The 16,069-nt window shown below is 39.0% G+C and overlaps 1 protein-coding gene and 1 non-coding gene across 5 annotated transcripts in view; one reads left to right on the top strand and one right to left on the bottom strand.

Annotated features, from left to right (window-relative positions):
- Positions 1-16,069, bottom strand: part of LOC6527686 (tyrosine-protein kinase Btk29A) — a 44,501-nt gene that overhangs the window by 18,293 nt on the left and 10,139 nt on the right. For 2 of the 4 annotated variants that reach the window (XM_015197536.3, XM_002088735.4), the window contains exons 3-5: positions 7,605-7,700; positions 7,337-7,520; positions 6,864-7,010 (exon numbers count right to left, since the gene is read on the bottom strand). In XM_015197536.3, coding sequence (XP_015053022.1) covers positions 6,864-7,010; positions 7,337-7,520; positions 7,605-7,700 — 427 coding nt within the window. Of the gene's footprint in view, positions 1-957; positions 1,277-6,863; positions 7,011-7,336; positions 7,521-7,604; positions 7,701-16,069 lie in introns of those variants that run through there. The other 2 variants (XM_015197535.3, XM_015197534.3) reach the window with 1 other exon arrangement.
- On the top strand, positions 15,393-15,465 carry Trnak-uuu. The gene has a single exon. It is a non-coding gene; the product is annotated as a tRNA-Lys (tRNA).

The following is a 16,069-nucleotide window of genomic DNA, read 5'->3' as shown; positions in this document are numbered from 1 at the left end:
AATATTGAATTACACAACAGTGGAATATTTCGGGATGGGCTATTTGGGCTACCTGCTTAGGACAATTCTCAGGTTTTTAGAGCCGTAAACGACTTTGAAATTGAAGTTCGTTAGGTTCGGAGGCGCCCCTCACTTTGCTAATTGGTTTGGTGTGAAAGGGAGAACCAAACTAGAGTGAGACAGGTAGAGATTCTCGAAAAACAATCGTTTAAAGAAAGTAATTGTCATATTTCTAAGCATTAGTCTAAAATTAAACAATCAACTCACTTCTTGGGTTTAAAAATAAAGAACTATTTAAGTCGTTCGGAGATATTTATTCTCGTAACTTGCTGATAAAATGAACAACCTTCAAAGTCAATATAAACTTTTGTTAAAGAGAAACTCGTCTGGTTAAATATGATAGATCAAAATCTTTACACGTGCCTAAATCCAGAATTTACTTCCACTAGGTAAAGATGCTAAATAGAAAAACACAATAGAAGACCATAAGCCAAAAATAAACCTTTGAGGAGTTCTTTCTCGTGTAAGTTTTTTGTATTAAGTGTGTGTTTTTTTTCGACAAGTTAATTAAGCAAATGGGCAGAAGAAATAATGAATTTCTGAGAGGGGGTGGCAGGTGACAGGGGGGACTGTTAGAAAATGCGCATAAGATAAGCACGAAAGCAAAAAGCAGAAAAACTGCTGTGGCACGCCAAAAAGAAACAAGTTAAACAACTTTACTCGGCTCCCCAGAGTTGCCAGATTGGTCCACTAAATAGGGTTTGAACGCAGATGTTTGTATTTGTGTGTGTGCCGTGACATAAGCAACTTTTACTGTTAGAAATGAGTTTTGGAGATGAGTGAGATCTCCAGCGGTAATAAGTCAAGAAAGGCACAATAATGTCTTCGCTTCGCCTGGCTGCAAACACTTTTGCCTCTCAGTTAATTCTTTTATTTTTTCAATTTGTAGATATTTACATTTGGATTTATTTTTGGGGCTGAGAACACTTTTTGGCCTTTTGAGCAAACTTCACTTTTGCCTGAGCATTTACATTTTGTCGCCGCCGCACGTTTTGGCCGTAAACAAATTTTCTAATTTATTGCACTTTTGCGGCTTAACGCGGCCAGTGATCTAGCAATTTGGTTATCGTGGTATTCAGTTGGTACTAAAATCAAACTACTGTGTTTTTCAATGGCACACGCGACAATCGAAACAACAGCTAAATTCGAAACCGCAACCGCTTTTCGATTTACGCTTTCCGCTCTGCGTTGTGCACTCGACGACGGTTCAAAAGAAACTCAATCGGATTCGGATCGCGCAGGCGTCGAGCGCTTCTCAGCAGCTCAAGAAGTAAGCGCAACAATGGGAGAGTAAAGAGCACGGTCAACATTACACTCAGAGAAATGCACCCTAGAGTTGTACAACTTGATTTTTAATATCAATATAATTTTGGCAACTGATATTGTTCTGAGATGCTAATAGCAAGCAGCATATCTTGTAATAGTAACTAATTAATATAAAAATTTTATTTAAAGAAAAATATTTATTTAATCGTAAACAAAATGTTTGTATAATATTTGATTCTTAATGTTTTTTTTAAGTGCAAATGGAGTGAACAGTAAAGTGTGGGGGAGAGATCCTCTGTAAAGCTAAAAAGGGACGGCAGATCTTAAGAGAGCTGCCGAGTAGGAGGTAAAATAACAACACTGGGACCAGCAGAGTGGAGCACAGCTGGTATAGAGAATAACAAAGTATCAGAAAAGAGCAGAGTGGAGCGAAAAAATGCAACCGAGCCTAAGAGAAATGCAAATTTAACCGCAAAAGTTGTTGCTTTTTTCTTGCATAGGCAAATCAATGAGCACTTGTGCACTTAGCCAGTCACAATTACAGTTAGAGTCGATGAAAAATTAGTAACTCGCGTAAATGCAAGTGGAAAAGAGACGGTACGAGAGTGGGGGTTATAACACTAACCATAAATATATTAAAGTTCTAACGAAATGAGCAGAAAACGCTTAAGAGCAAGTTTTTGTTTATTTTTGTTTTTGGGCAACTTGTAATGCAACACACACGAAAAAGAGAGGGAGGCGAGAGAGTTTGAGATGGAGAAAGGGAAGTTAAGGAGGCGAGAGGGGGTGGTGGCTGCATCTTTCGGCTGATGGCCAAAATGGAGTGGAGAGAAAGAAATAGAAAGAGAACAGACATGGCTAATATCAATTATAAGACGCAATTAGGAAAAACATTTTGGAGCATAGCAAGTAAACAAAAACAAGGCGACAGGAAAAGTTTGGGAAACAACTTCAAAAGAACATGTTGGGGATTATTTTTGTTTTCTCAATAAAGCGAAACAAGGAAGTTTCTGATGGAACAGAAATAAGAAATTACTCTATTTCTTATCAAAGGAAAAGAAAAAAAGCACAAGCACGGGTATTTTTTGAATTTCTTAAGAATTCCCTTGCAATGGACAACTTTCTTTGACTTGTATTTTTGAAATGAATAAAATTCCCGCTTATGCATTACCATAAGTATAAAGAAATCATTATCATACCATCCATCAAATGAATTTGTCTTCAACCTCTCAATATCAAATGATTAAATGCTTCTGATTAACTGCCAAACCTGCTTGGAGAATGATGGAAATTCTTTCTTAATTTCACTGGCTTTTTACAGACATGAGGTAATTACCAGCTTAGCATAACAAATCCTGTCCGAAGACCAGACTTAAGCGTTTATATAATACCAACCAATTGGCGGATTATGGGAAATCAAACACTTGTCACACGCCACTTCTTCGTGAAAAGAAATTAATTGGTTGAGAAATTTGCCGAGATATTATGTATGGCCAAAAATAATTATTGCGTGGTCTTTTTCGAGATGGAAAGGTTAAGAGATTTGAGTGAGTTAACAAAGGAGAACGGGCCAAAACGAAATAAACAAAAATGAAGGGTTCAAACCATTCGAAAGCTCGGCTTCTGCTGCCGATTTCCCACGTTTAGAACGAATCACAACAGAACGCATCATTAATCATGGCAGGATGACCAGGGGATGCGGTGGAGACGGTGGGGCTGGTTGGGACGTCGCACTCCGACCGCGAGGCGGCCTAAAACTTTTTGAAAGACCCGACCAGAACAGAGCAGAATCCAACAGAATGGAGCCAAATGCGAGGCACATTGGGCAGGTCGAAGGCATCGCAGCCACCAGCCACTAGCCACTGAAGATGCATGAACAAAAAGCAGCAGCAACAACTAACACAAGGCGCAAAGGCGCGTTTCTCGTCTGGCGGATTGGTTTTCAAGAACGGGAACAGCAACGCGCTTCAGACTACATGCACTTAGAAAAAATACAATAAACCTTGCAATCAACCCAAAATAAAGAATAATCGATCGTATATCATCAATAAACTCACATATAAAATAAATAGTACACGATGAATTATGTAAATGTTGGGAAGGGAGTTCTTTAAAACTTTCGTTTTATAATATAGTTTTAAATTTGTTCCCAGTGTACTATGACTTTTATCGGACCCGGAGTTTAGGTCCGTTTTCATGGTCACTCACCCGACGCATTTCGGTGTTCTTCTCCGAGCTGCAGGAGACAACAAGGGGCACCTAATTACAATCAAATGGAAGGAGGCGGACGTCTGGCCAAGATCGGTTAATAGCAAAATTAATCAAATCATCAGGGGGACAGGCGCACCGACATACTGACAGATAGACAAGCCAGTTCCTCCCCATCCTCCCTACTAAACTGAATTCAGAGCCTGCGGCGGCCAAAGAAAGGAAGCAGCATCGGTTCTACGAGTATAGGTCTATTGGGTACCATCCTAGTTTTCAAGCCAAGTTCAATGCACGTGCCTAGGCACACTCACACAACCGCAACAATAGTGATACCAAGATACTGGCCAGTTGTTGTTGTTGTTTACTTTTTCCATTCGAGGCTTAAACAATTGGCCCAGGCCAGAGCCAAAATAAGAACCAGTTTGTGTTGTTCGGGTTTCAGCTTTTTTTTCGTCGATTTGAGTTTGTTTGGCTGCTGTTTCTGCTGTTCTCTTGGGCTGTGCTCTTAAATATCGAACTGGCTGCCTTTTCGGATACATCCGTGGTGGCTAAAAACCGAAACCAGTTTGGAGAACTGGCCACTGGCCAAAAGGAAACCTCCCTGCTATTGGCGGGGGTGTTTGCTGGTTGGGTTTGTCAAAATAATGAAAAAAAAAAAAGGAGATACGAAAAAAAAGTGCAACCCAAAAACTCAGGTTAAAACTTAATAGAAAAACTTCTTTCAGCCCGCTTCTTTGTTTGTTTTCGAGTTCACTTTTTTATGGTTAAGATATACCCCCTTCCTTTTCACTCTTTATTTTCTTTACCCCTCGGGAACCCAGATAATAATCTTTGGTTTTCGGGAATAGTGGAACAGAACCGAAAATCCGAGCCACAAAAAATCTGGAGAAAGAGCAACGACATCGTTAAATTGCAGCTAGCGGACCCTACTTTCTGCGTATCGCCTGATTATTCGGCTTACTTGGGTTTATTACTTCATTTATTTTCATCTTTAACATGAATCGGGGCAGATTCCAACATTCCGCCTTTTAAAAGTTAAAAATGTAACAATATTTTTTATGTTTATGTATGTTCTTTTATTACCATAATGGTAATGAATACTTCGATGTATATACCATTAAAATGTAAAAACAATTTGTCAAAACTTGTAGTTAGTTGTTATTCTTGAAGGGATTTTCATTCATTCTGAGTCAATAATTTATTGGAACATATCTTTATAGTTGTCAGAAGCTCAACACTTTTCCTCTTAATCATCTCACCCTCGATCTTTCTGGCCATTTTAAGAGTCATGCGAAGTGGGTTTTAAATGCAATCATACCATACCATACGATGGCACGCGGCGAAAGTCAAATTGTGGAGGGAAAAGGATTTTCGGGTAGCGTAATTAATTTCTGAAGACGTTGGGTGGTGGTGTGGGGGCGTAGGGCCGTGAGGTGGAGTGAAAGATAACCGAAGGAGAAAATTGACAGGCTAATTTATTGTAACGGCAACTGACAAGCTGCCGCAATCGCAGGCCCAGTCATTCCACTTTCATTGTCTTCGTCTGATAAATGAAGATGAAGGCGACCTGATTTTTATTGTTATTTCCGCTTGGCTCCTTGCACATCCCAATGCCTTCGAGATTCTTATTCCACCCAATGACTGGCCGAAATTTGCCAGACTTAACGGCAATTTAAAGTGACGCCACTAATTGATGTCCCCACAACACGAAAACGAAGAAATGAAAATGTGGAGAATCCTCATGAAGATATCGCAACCAGGGGCAACTGAATTTTGTTGGGCCCTAAATTCGGTGAAACTGTCAAACAGTGAGACACAATGTGGCCACACATGGCATTTAGGGTTCTGTCTTCTGGTTCCCAGTTTCGTTCCCATTTTCAAATCTAATCTGATGACACAAATGAGCAATCAGAACACTAGCTTGACATCTGCGGGCTGTCGGCGAATGGGAAAAGTTCTCGACCATAATTTCAGCTGCCTGGGGCGGTCAGGGGTTAAGGTTGGAGAAGGTGCCGGGACAATTGGTGATCTACATCAAAATATTTATGACAGGCGATAATGAGTGCAAAGGATTTGAGATATAGTGACAAGCAAAATGGTGTTTACATTCCTGCCTCATACATTATACAATTACTATTGTAGAGCATTGCTTTTGGGAAATTTGTTTTGGGTTTATTAAAGCAGTACAGATAACGAAGAAAGGGGTCTTTTCTAACCATCTTTTTGTTTGTTAATTTCCTGGAGAGTCTTTTATCAATTGCTAACCAAAGATTTGCGTTGATGACTCAAAGTCTGTGACACAATCTTATGAGATCAAACAGTAAGTCTCGTGAGGTTGATAGAAACGAGTAAGATGTCTTCTTGAGATTTTAATGACGAAAGCAGTAGAACCTGTATAATTTACATTTCATTTGATCAATTATTTTCAAATTCGTTACCTTAGTTGAAGCAAATATTAGAAGTTTCCTGCAATCCACAGGCAAATATGGAAGACAAACTTTTTAGCAACTATTTGCTGACCACAGCCACGTTATAAGGAATTAGCACCCAGTCAATAAAAACAAAAAAACTTACCGACAGGTGCCAAGTTGCATTAGAGTTGTATACCCAGCAAAATGCCCATTTTGTTGAGGTATTTGTTCCGGCCACACAGAAGTATCTGCAAGTGTCTGCCAGTATCTACCGGTATCTGCGTAAGTCTCAGATACTCAGATACTTCTCTCCCAGCCCAGACTCCTTTCGAGCCTGCTCATTAACGGCTTAGAAAAGTAGAAGAGCTGCACTTGAGACACGCACACACAATACAAAATAAAGAAAAATCCAAATGGGGAGCCAGTTGGCACCGCAGACAATGTGTCAAATAAGGCCTGACGACAGGAAAAAGGAAAAGCGTTGCAAATGCAGAACATGTGTGTGAAAAACAAGGGGCGATAAGTGAGAAAAAATGTGCAGATACAAAGGAGCATTTTACGAATGGGGCGGTACAGTTTCCCCCGGGGCACATCCAGAAGTTTTTGGGGGGCAGGGAAAGTGGCTGGCAGTGGGGGAACTCCCACAGTTGACAATGACATTTGCCTGACACGGCAAGGAAGTCGCCAGTCAAGGCTAGCCTCAAGAGGTTCTTCAACTGCGCCAGAGAGTCGGTCTTCCAGCACATTTAATATATAATCTTAGTCTAGAAATCACAACTCGTTGCGCAAAACTTCGTATGTTATATGTACTGCTTTGAGAAGCTACACAATTTTATTAAGTTGACTATCTTAAACTGTATTTCATATTCATACATGTTTTGACAACATATTTGCTATTATAAGATAGCATTTACTTACTTGGATTATTGTTTGCCTCACGCCAATGGGCGGCTGCTCTGCAACCAAAGGTGCTTCGAGATAATCCCTTGCAGCAGCTCCACTTCTTTCCGGACCACAAACCCGGATGATAGCGGTACGACTTTGGAGTATTACTGTCCTCACAAACTGGAAATAAATAAATATAAATAATAAAGCTTATAGAATGAAGAACTTCATTCAACACTCATTAAGGTCGTACATGCTACACTATACACAATAATGTTCCCTGATTTTATTTCCATGTCTCCTAAACTGCAAAACCCATCTGCCTTTAACCAATTAAGTCTTTATGATTATTTTAGGTCACTTTTTCCCTAATTTAGAGGCGCTTCTTGAACTGAACACGACTACCTCTTATCGATTGCGATTGATCTGGCTTAAAACAGCTGCAGTTTGGCGCTCCCTTGCCTTTGTTTATTGGGTCATCATGAATCGAGTCAATGGGGGCTCACCTTGGCGGATGGCGCGGATCCACTCGCTGCGCTCCTTTTCGCTGTTGGCGATCACGTAGAGTGTGTACTGTGGCACCGCTCGTCCACTCTGCTGACCCTCGATTCCGCCCCCGCCGCCGTTCTCCACCTGATGCGAATTGGCCGACGAAGAGATCTCACAGTAGCCCACTTGGAACGGATAACCCTGGATGGATGAATGAATGGGGGGATTGGATTTGAACGTTTGTTAATGAAATATAACCATTCCCAAACATTTCTGGCTACTCACATCCGGTGCAAAGGGATCGCCGCCCTCGCCGCTGACCGTCGCCTCCTCCACCAGGCGAACGCCCTTCAAATGAATGCGACCACGTTCGCGTCTCCGCTGAAAGTGAATCAGATGAATGGGAAAGTTGTAGTTATTCGAATAAACTAATTTAGCACTTGAATCGAATGGAAACGTTAATTTGAATTCGGCTAATAGGATATATTTATTGATTGCGTACTATGCTTATAATAATTAAACAAATAATAGCGATGTCTATGTAAACTTATTTAAGAAATATAAAAGAAAGCCACTCCCTCTAAGAACCCACTCCAAATTACGCTTTCTTTCAATTAAAAGTAAATTAACTTAAATTACCCCCAAGCGTATCAAATTCCCTAATAAATTGTTGGTTGTGGACCATACGAATCGATTAAAAATATAGTTCTGCTCCAATTCATTCTAATTAAATTCCACCACGAACACGGAAGTTCGTTTTCGTTTTCAACAACTAAGAAACACTCCGAGCAAACAGACTTTCCATTACAGCATACCCTCGATAAATTGGCTTCTTCAATCATCATCATCATTGGACCCATTAGCAGCCCCATGTTCATCGGCATTATCATCGTTACCACTCATCGCACAAACTCACACATTAGCAGCGCCAATTTAACGGATCGCTTTGTGGATTTTCCTGCTCATTTTCGAGTGGAGTGCGAGTTTCAATTTCAATTCTCAATTGGCCGCCAAGTTGGCTTTTCCTGCCCCACACACACACACACACACTAACACATATGTATACGCATTTTCAATTTCATTACGAATTTGAAGTTAAAGTTGAATTTGAATTTCTGCTGGCTCATGGTTCCGACTTCCCCACTCGCTTCTCTTTTCCCCTTCAACCTTTTAGCTTTTGGCTTAACCCAAATAGGTTTTGACTTTTTATGCACAAGTTTTATGTACACAAAGAGAAACTGATCAAAATATCTTCCAAAAGCTTAATGCTTATGTATCCTAAGGTTTTTATAATCAATGTTTTCAGTGGTGTGTTAGACGATTGTACTTCTTCAATGTATGTTTCAATATCTCAATCCTGCCTTAACATTTTATTTCAGCACAAAAAATATTAATACTAAAAAAGCTTCCTTTCTTTCTCTGTACTTCCTAAACAACTTGAAGTTTCAAAAGCCCAAGAAGGAAGTTCAATTTCTTTTCTTGAATTTCAGTCTTCGTTTTTTTACTACACTCCCCCTTCTTGTTTGTGTTTTTGTACAGCTTTTGTTTTTATTTTTTTCTTATTTTGAAATTGCTGCTTGTTTATTTGAGGTCTTTGTGTCAACGCTGTTGTTGATGAGGTTTTTATGTTGCGTCTGCCGTTGGTTGCCTCACTTTGTGTTTGGATAGATTTTTTTTTCTGGGTTGCAGCGATAAGTTGGGGCCAAAAGCTAACCCGACAGCCAACAACGTGCTTATCTGCTGGTCCTCAAAAATTTCACTCTCCAAACTGCCTGTGTGTTCCAGCGGCATCCCCGCCCCACGCCCTGAAAGTTATACGTCTTAGAAGGCAGCCTTTGTTGGCCGTCGGAGTCAATTAGGCCAATTACGTTGACTTAATTGAGCTGGCAGCGCTTTAAGGTCTTCCCCAATTGTTGCACCGTCTTGGCCGGGACTTTCCCCTCTCTCCTCTGCACACCCCCCCTCCAAAGTTGCCGTCAAGTGGCGGCACACGTGCAAAAATTACCCTTTGCGCAAAAAAAAAAGAAAAAAGAAAGAACGTTGACGACGTTGCTCAAGTGCCGTCAAGTGGAATGCCAGGACGATGCCTAAAAAAGGAGCGAGGCGAATTTAAATGGCGCACATTTTTCGGCATCCAGTTAACGTAGTTTATTGAGCCTGTCAGCGCACGGAAATGATATGCATTACAGGGGATTTCTGAACAAATTGGCTATATAGTAGTAGGGAGAATGCACAAAGTAGTTTCTCAATGAAAAATAAATATATTGATGAGAAATCTCTAACTGTAACCTCTTTACCTCTACCTCTCTAACCTGTAAAACGGAGTAGATATAGTTATTTCTTAATAACCGATGCGCTAAGAATACGCCATCCTTACTTGAACCTATAAATGTTTTAGTAAAATGGCAATCTGCAACAAAGAATGCCTTATTAGCTAGCGCAGTTCATGCCCCTTTCCCCTTATTGAAACCAAAACGAACTTTCAGTGAAATGAAAAATTCAATGTAAATGGAGTGGGCGAGGTATAGTACCATTCAATAGGAGCCAGAAGCAAAGATGATGAGGAGGGGGCTGGGAAAATAGTCCGACAGCTAGATGACATCCGGCGTCTGTCAGCCCAATTCAACCCAGTTTCAGTATAGTTGGCCAGACGATGCTTCCTGAACACGCCAAGCTAGCTGGGAGGAAACGGAGGAGCTGGAGGAGCAGGAGGAGCATGTCGTGCCACTTTCTCGTGAATAGCCAACTAACTGAACTGAGTTGCGCTGAACGAACTGAACTGAAGCGAAATGAATGTAGAAATGAAAAGTAGAACTACATAACTGCAAAAAGAGTATGACTGCTAGTTATGGTTTTGTGCTTTGATATCTGCGAACAAAGTTCTGACTTGGAGATATTTCCCTTTTGGAGGGAAGAGGTCAATGCACTCGCAGATACAAATGTATCTATGTATCTGTATCTGTGGCCAAAGGTTGCGCAAATGTTGAGCATGTGTTTCGACATGTGGCATCAATAAGCGAAATGGAGATGCAGCTGCTACTGATTCCGAGTGAAAACGAGCTAAAAATTGCCGGCAATTAAATTGAGATCTTTCAAATCCGTATGGAAATTTCCTTTAGCTAAAAACGAAAACTAAAGTGGTATACCCTGTAAAACAGGTTGTCCAAAATTCTGGTAAAACAAAAATGAAAAATAATAATATACCCTCGTTTAACGAAATGGAAAGGCCCGGACAAAATGAAACTCCACCAAGTGAAAGTCAATTAGGGCAACATTAATCAAATTGATTAACAAAATGCAGTTTGGCTCTCGAACATTTCAGAAATTGCCGCAAGCCAAAAAATAAAGCCATAAAATCACAGAATGAATATGGAAATGGAATGGTTTATGTCTGAACCTGGTTGTGGTGTCGAAAGTTGGTTAAACAAACAAAGCGAGAATAGAAACAAACTTCCTTCGGGCTCTTTCTTTGAGACATGGAAAATATGTTACTTAATTATTCTGTGCTTGGTAAAATCGCACTCATCTTACATAATGTGCCAGACGAAAGACATACTTTTTCTGGCCTTTTCTGCTGCACTCTAAAAATTGCAAAGGAATTTCCGGAAGCAAGTGGAAAAAAAGACGTCGAGGGACCAAAGGTAACACAATATGCCAAGAAGGACAACAGGTTGAAACACGAAACGCACCTGTAAGGGTACCAGTGTGTATCCTTATTTAATTCTATTGTTAAAGGGAAAACAAGGAGGGTTGGGAAAGGAGCGTCCTAATGGCACAGCAATCACCTGTGCATAATTGAGAGAGCTGTCAAAGCAAAATGCACCCCAGGTAGGCAAAAAAAAAAAAAGAACGAGGTGAAAATACAAAATATAATGAAAAATAGGGGAGCCGGCGAAGGAAAACGCAACAAAGTCCCGGAAAATTGAGTACCAGCAGCATAAAGAAAAACGATTAAGTGAAAATTGCCATTGCCGAGGGTCAAAGTGGATTGGGTTAGCAGAAAGAGAGAGCGTGGAAACTGAAATGATAAGTTTGTAGAATAGGTGAAGAGAGTACACGCGGAAAATGTAATTAAATTTTGAAGTCATTATACATTTTCCAGAATTTCACTGCAGCTTTCAATAAACTCTCAATGATGTTCAAGCTCACTTAATATAATTCAAAGCCCCTTGCAATAAAATAAAGTTACTCAATATTAACAACAAAAGAACTAAAATTAATTAAAATAGTACATAAGCAAGAACACACCCTAGAATTGAATGCCTTCCCACGGTGCCGTTTAAAAGTTCTAATTTTAAGTAGAATGATACAAAACCCGATTATAATGCTAGATGCACTCCACTGGACAGTTAAGTGAAGGCCCTCCCACTCCGTATCTGAATCGCCCACTCAAGACGAAGTGCATCCTCGAGGTTGAAGAGTGGAACCTTTACAATGTTGATTAATGAAAACCAAACTGCCTCATGTGGCATGTTAAAATGCCATTTCGGTTCGACTTTGAGCTGCGTAACGAATCGGCCAAGATATGTACTGTGTACACATGTTCCCTTCGATTGATCGAGGGGAAACTATACGTACATATGTATATGTATGCATATAGAGTGGGGGAACCCCCTGACAATTCTCATGATTGATTGCAACTGGGAGGGAGCGCTTCTTAAACTGACCGCATGTGGAGTGCGATTGAAAAATCGCCTCAAATAAATTATAACTGTAATAAAGAGAAAAGCAAGTATACAAAATGCCTCGGCGTAATGGTTTTTCAATTTCCCCAACCTCCTCGGTTTTATTTTCCGCTTAATTATTACAATTTCACGCGTAGGAGCGGCGACGGGCGATAAATTTCAGTTAAAAGAAGTATGTAAACAAAGACAGCCAGCCAAGTTTTTTCCTTGCCTTGCATCTCATTCCTCAGTTTGGTGGAAAATTTATGCATTTTTCCAATGAAAACGAAAATTTTCCTTCGCATAGTTTTAGTTGTTTTCGCTGCTCTTTCGGTGCTCGTTCCCAGCCATCAAAAGGACATGGTTGGCTGACTCGGATGTTCTGTTCTGTTCTGGTCAAGACGAAGTAATTAATTTTAGTGTGGGTAATTTGTGCTAAATCATTCCATGTTCATCTATGTCGGCTGTCTTCGCCTCTTCCTGTCAACAGAAAAAAACTGAACTTCCTCTACGTGGTTTTATCGCTAAATTTGCATTAAACTGAAACCCGTATATCACATTAAAAATTATATCTATGCAGATTATATGTTGTGAAAAATATTGTAAGGTATTTAAAAATGTATCTTCAGAAAGGGGGAGTTCCTAATATGCTTTACGAATATATTTTGTTTAATACAAAAATACAATGTACATACATACATATATTTTTAACAATTTCAATAATAAAATGTAATAAAAAGATATTTTAAGCTCAACAATTTAATGTGTATCTTTCTTGTATTTTTAGATATTTAGTATACTTTAGTTGAAAGCTAAAACTATAGTTTTTGGCTTACGTCCTGAGAAAAGGCACCAAAGCACTATGGGAAATTTGACCCCTTTTTCTGGCCAAAACCCATTTTCTGAAAGTCGGAATATTACAATAATATCTAGTGTACGCATTCATAATTGACCAATCTTTAGTGCTGCGTACTAGAAATTTTAATAGATGGCGCCACAACAAAGAAATCAGCTGTTAAAAACAGCTGTTGCGCGTACACAATATAACAATCTGCAACATTAAGTTTTTCTTTCGTTACAAAAGTTCTAATATCTTTGGAACCAAAGCGTTAATTTTCATTCTGTAAAAAGTATTTTAATCAGTGGGCCTTCTATTAGGCGTTTGCAACATTCAATAGAAAAAAAAACTAGTGTTGTCCCAGTAATTTAGTAAAAATCTTAGTTGCTTTACAAAAGTATTTTTTTTTTATAATGCCTAACTTTGAATAGAGATTTAAAGTGATTGCAGCAGATTGCATCAATAAAATATACCTCATGTTGTAGCTTATTTAATTCTTGTTCAGATTATTGTAATTTTAAAAACCACTTTTACCGATTCTGGGAGAATTTAAAGATTTTAGACTTAACCCTACTTTTCCAAATTCAGAGTAATCTCATGCTAAACGGGAGTTAAACAAGGCGGTTACTGAATTGTTTCGTTATTTTTATTAGTACTATTGTTGTTAACTTCTGTAAAATAATTAAGTATATAAACTCTATCACGAAATCAGTTGTTTTTGCTGAGATTAGAAAAAGCATACAAAATGAAAGAAAGCCTTTACGAAAATTAATAATATAAATATAAGGGACTGTGCCACGCCCCCAGTTTTTGGGGTACGTTTTAATATGGTCTAGTGCAAATTATTGCAAAAAAAAAAAATTAAATATCTTTATTCGTTCTGGAGTTATAGATTACAAAAAATAGAAAGGGCGGTGCCACGCCCACAATTTTTGGCACCATAAAAGATATGGACTAGTGTAACCCCATACAAAAAACATCAATTGAATATCTCTCCCCGTTCTGGAGTTATTAATTTAGGCCAGAAAAAGTGGTCAAATTTCCCATAGTGCAAAGCATGAACTGCTGTGTTTAGCTGGAATTCCCCAGCACATGGGAGTGATCCATCATTGGGTTGCAGAATAAAAGAAATAACTAAGGAAATCTTGGGAAAAACGAAAAAGCGTTGGCGATGTAATTAACGATAAGACAAAGTTCAAAGTTGCCTTCGGGCAACCCTAATAATTAAATTTATAGAAAAGAAAAGACAACGACAGAGTGGAGAGGAAAAATCGAATCCAGATAGGCATCAAGAAGAGCTTGCACATCCACATATATACAGCTGATCAATCAGCGATCCCCACACCCCACTTCCCACCGCTTTTCCTCTGTAAACTCTATAAATATGAAAATCGTGACTTGAACGCTTAAAAAGCGCTTAAAACGTATTAAGCAAACATACACATATGGAAAACTTGTCTGCCGCGGAGACAAAGAAAAAGAGGAATAATTGAAAAGTGAGTGGGGAACAAAGTGCGATAGCAGGGGACCCAAAGAGATAAATGTGCTGAGGAAATTGTCAGTCATAAGGTCAGCGGCGAGTGGATCCGAAGAAAACCCCTATCCCAAAAAATTCCTATCCCTCGAAATCTACCCAATATCAAGCAATTACATGCAAGAGGAAAGGGTATTTCTTTGACAGCTGTGGAAAACGAAGGAAAAGCCGAAGTCCAAAAACTGTACACATGTATACCCCTACGCACTAGCATTCTCAAGCATTTTCCTCTGCTTGGTTAGCTGTTTAAATATATGTATATGCACATACAAATTCCTTCTTCGGATATTTGGAGGGAAACATTTGGTCGCTGCGCCCTTTGTCTATTTCTGTAGCAATTCGTGTTTATTTTTATGTTTTGATAAATGCATTTCTCTAGCCGCATCCCATTCACAGACATCGGCGAATCGTTGGGGAGGTCGTTCACTGCATTTCATCTGCTTCTTCATCTGTCCTGAATGGGAACTCTAATTGGGATATCAATACAAATCGGATTAATTTTCGAATTCGATTTTGAGCGCAGCCCATTTAGAAATTTCACGGTCTAGGGTTTTCTTAAAATCCCAGAAAATTATTACTGATTAAGCAACTTCGGTATTTCGATGTAGGCCATTTAATTTTTATTCGGTTATAATTTTATGAATTTTATAGTTTTAAATTGGTATTATTTTTCTAAAAATACAGCAGTACTTTTATGCATATGCATACAAGTCTAAAAGCATCATTTCTTTATTTAGAAAAAAATAAAATACTGCTAAAAATGTCCCCTGCAATTTTGTGTTGTTTTTGACTAGAAAATTAGCAAATTGGTTGTTCTTATAGAGAAAAACATTTAATGACAGACAGTTAAAATATCAAAATAAGTTTTCATTTTAAAAGAGACATAAAACAGTTTTAAAATGATGATAGACTTGCGAACACCTTAGTCACAGCAACCAACTTAAAGAGAAAGTACAGAATGGCAGAGCGCCAGAACTGTTCTCTTGATTTTGGCGATGTTTGCTCTTATTTCGTTTTTCGCGACCCTGTTGCCATGTGCCCGGGTAGCTCAGTCGGTAGAGCATTGGACTTTTAATCCAAGGGTCCAGGGTTCAAGTCCCTGCTCGGGCGATCCATTTTTTATACTTTTTAATTCCATAACATTTTTCAGCACAGACTAATTCATTTTTATAAATATTTTTTCATTCGTGTGGGAAAGTGCTGGAGGCTGTGATTCATTCATAAAAATGTGCATGTGCAACAACATAATTAGGCCAGGAAGAGGGCGTTAAGCTTTGATTTAGAGTGAAGCTTCGATAAAACGTACCCTTTTACAGAACAACTTTGATTGGAAAATAAATATTCCTTGCTTAATAAAGCGACTGAGGAAGTCAACATATTCTGTAAAGCATATCCCAAATTTAGCAAACATATTAACTTAGCAAATCTGATAATTATAAAAAATAATTTTATGATAGAAAATTGGAAAAAAAAAGAAGAAACACCAATAATCCAGACTATAAGTAAATGCCCGTAAAACCGAAGTTGTAAGAAAAAGTCTTCACTAGGTTTTGATAAAAGTTCCATTTATCAGGGTAACACTGTAGCTTGGACTGGCGCAACCGCATACTGGAGCTGATACACCAGTAGAGAACACAAGCAACGCAAGCCGCCGGGGCAATTTGTCTGGGTCGAAACTCTGGAATCCTCCTCCTTCTGACAGAAACGCAGAGTC

The sequence above is a fragment of the Drosophila yakuba genome, chromosome 2L (genome assembly GCF_016746365.2).
Source record: "Drosophila yakuba strain Tai18E2 chromosome 2L, Prin_Dyak_Tai18E2_2.1, whole genome shotgun sequence".
NCBI classification, from domain to species: Eukaryota; Metazoa; Arthropoda; class Insecta; order Diptera; family Drosophilidae; genus Drosophila; species Drosophila yakuba.
Note: the sequence above shows the minus strand (reverse complement) of the source record. Positions and strands in the feature narration are given on the sequence as shown.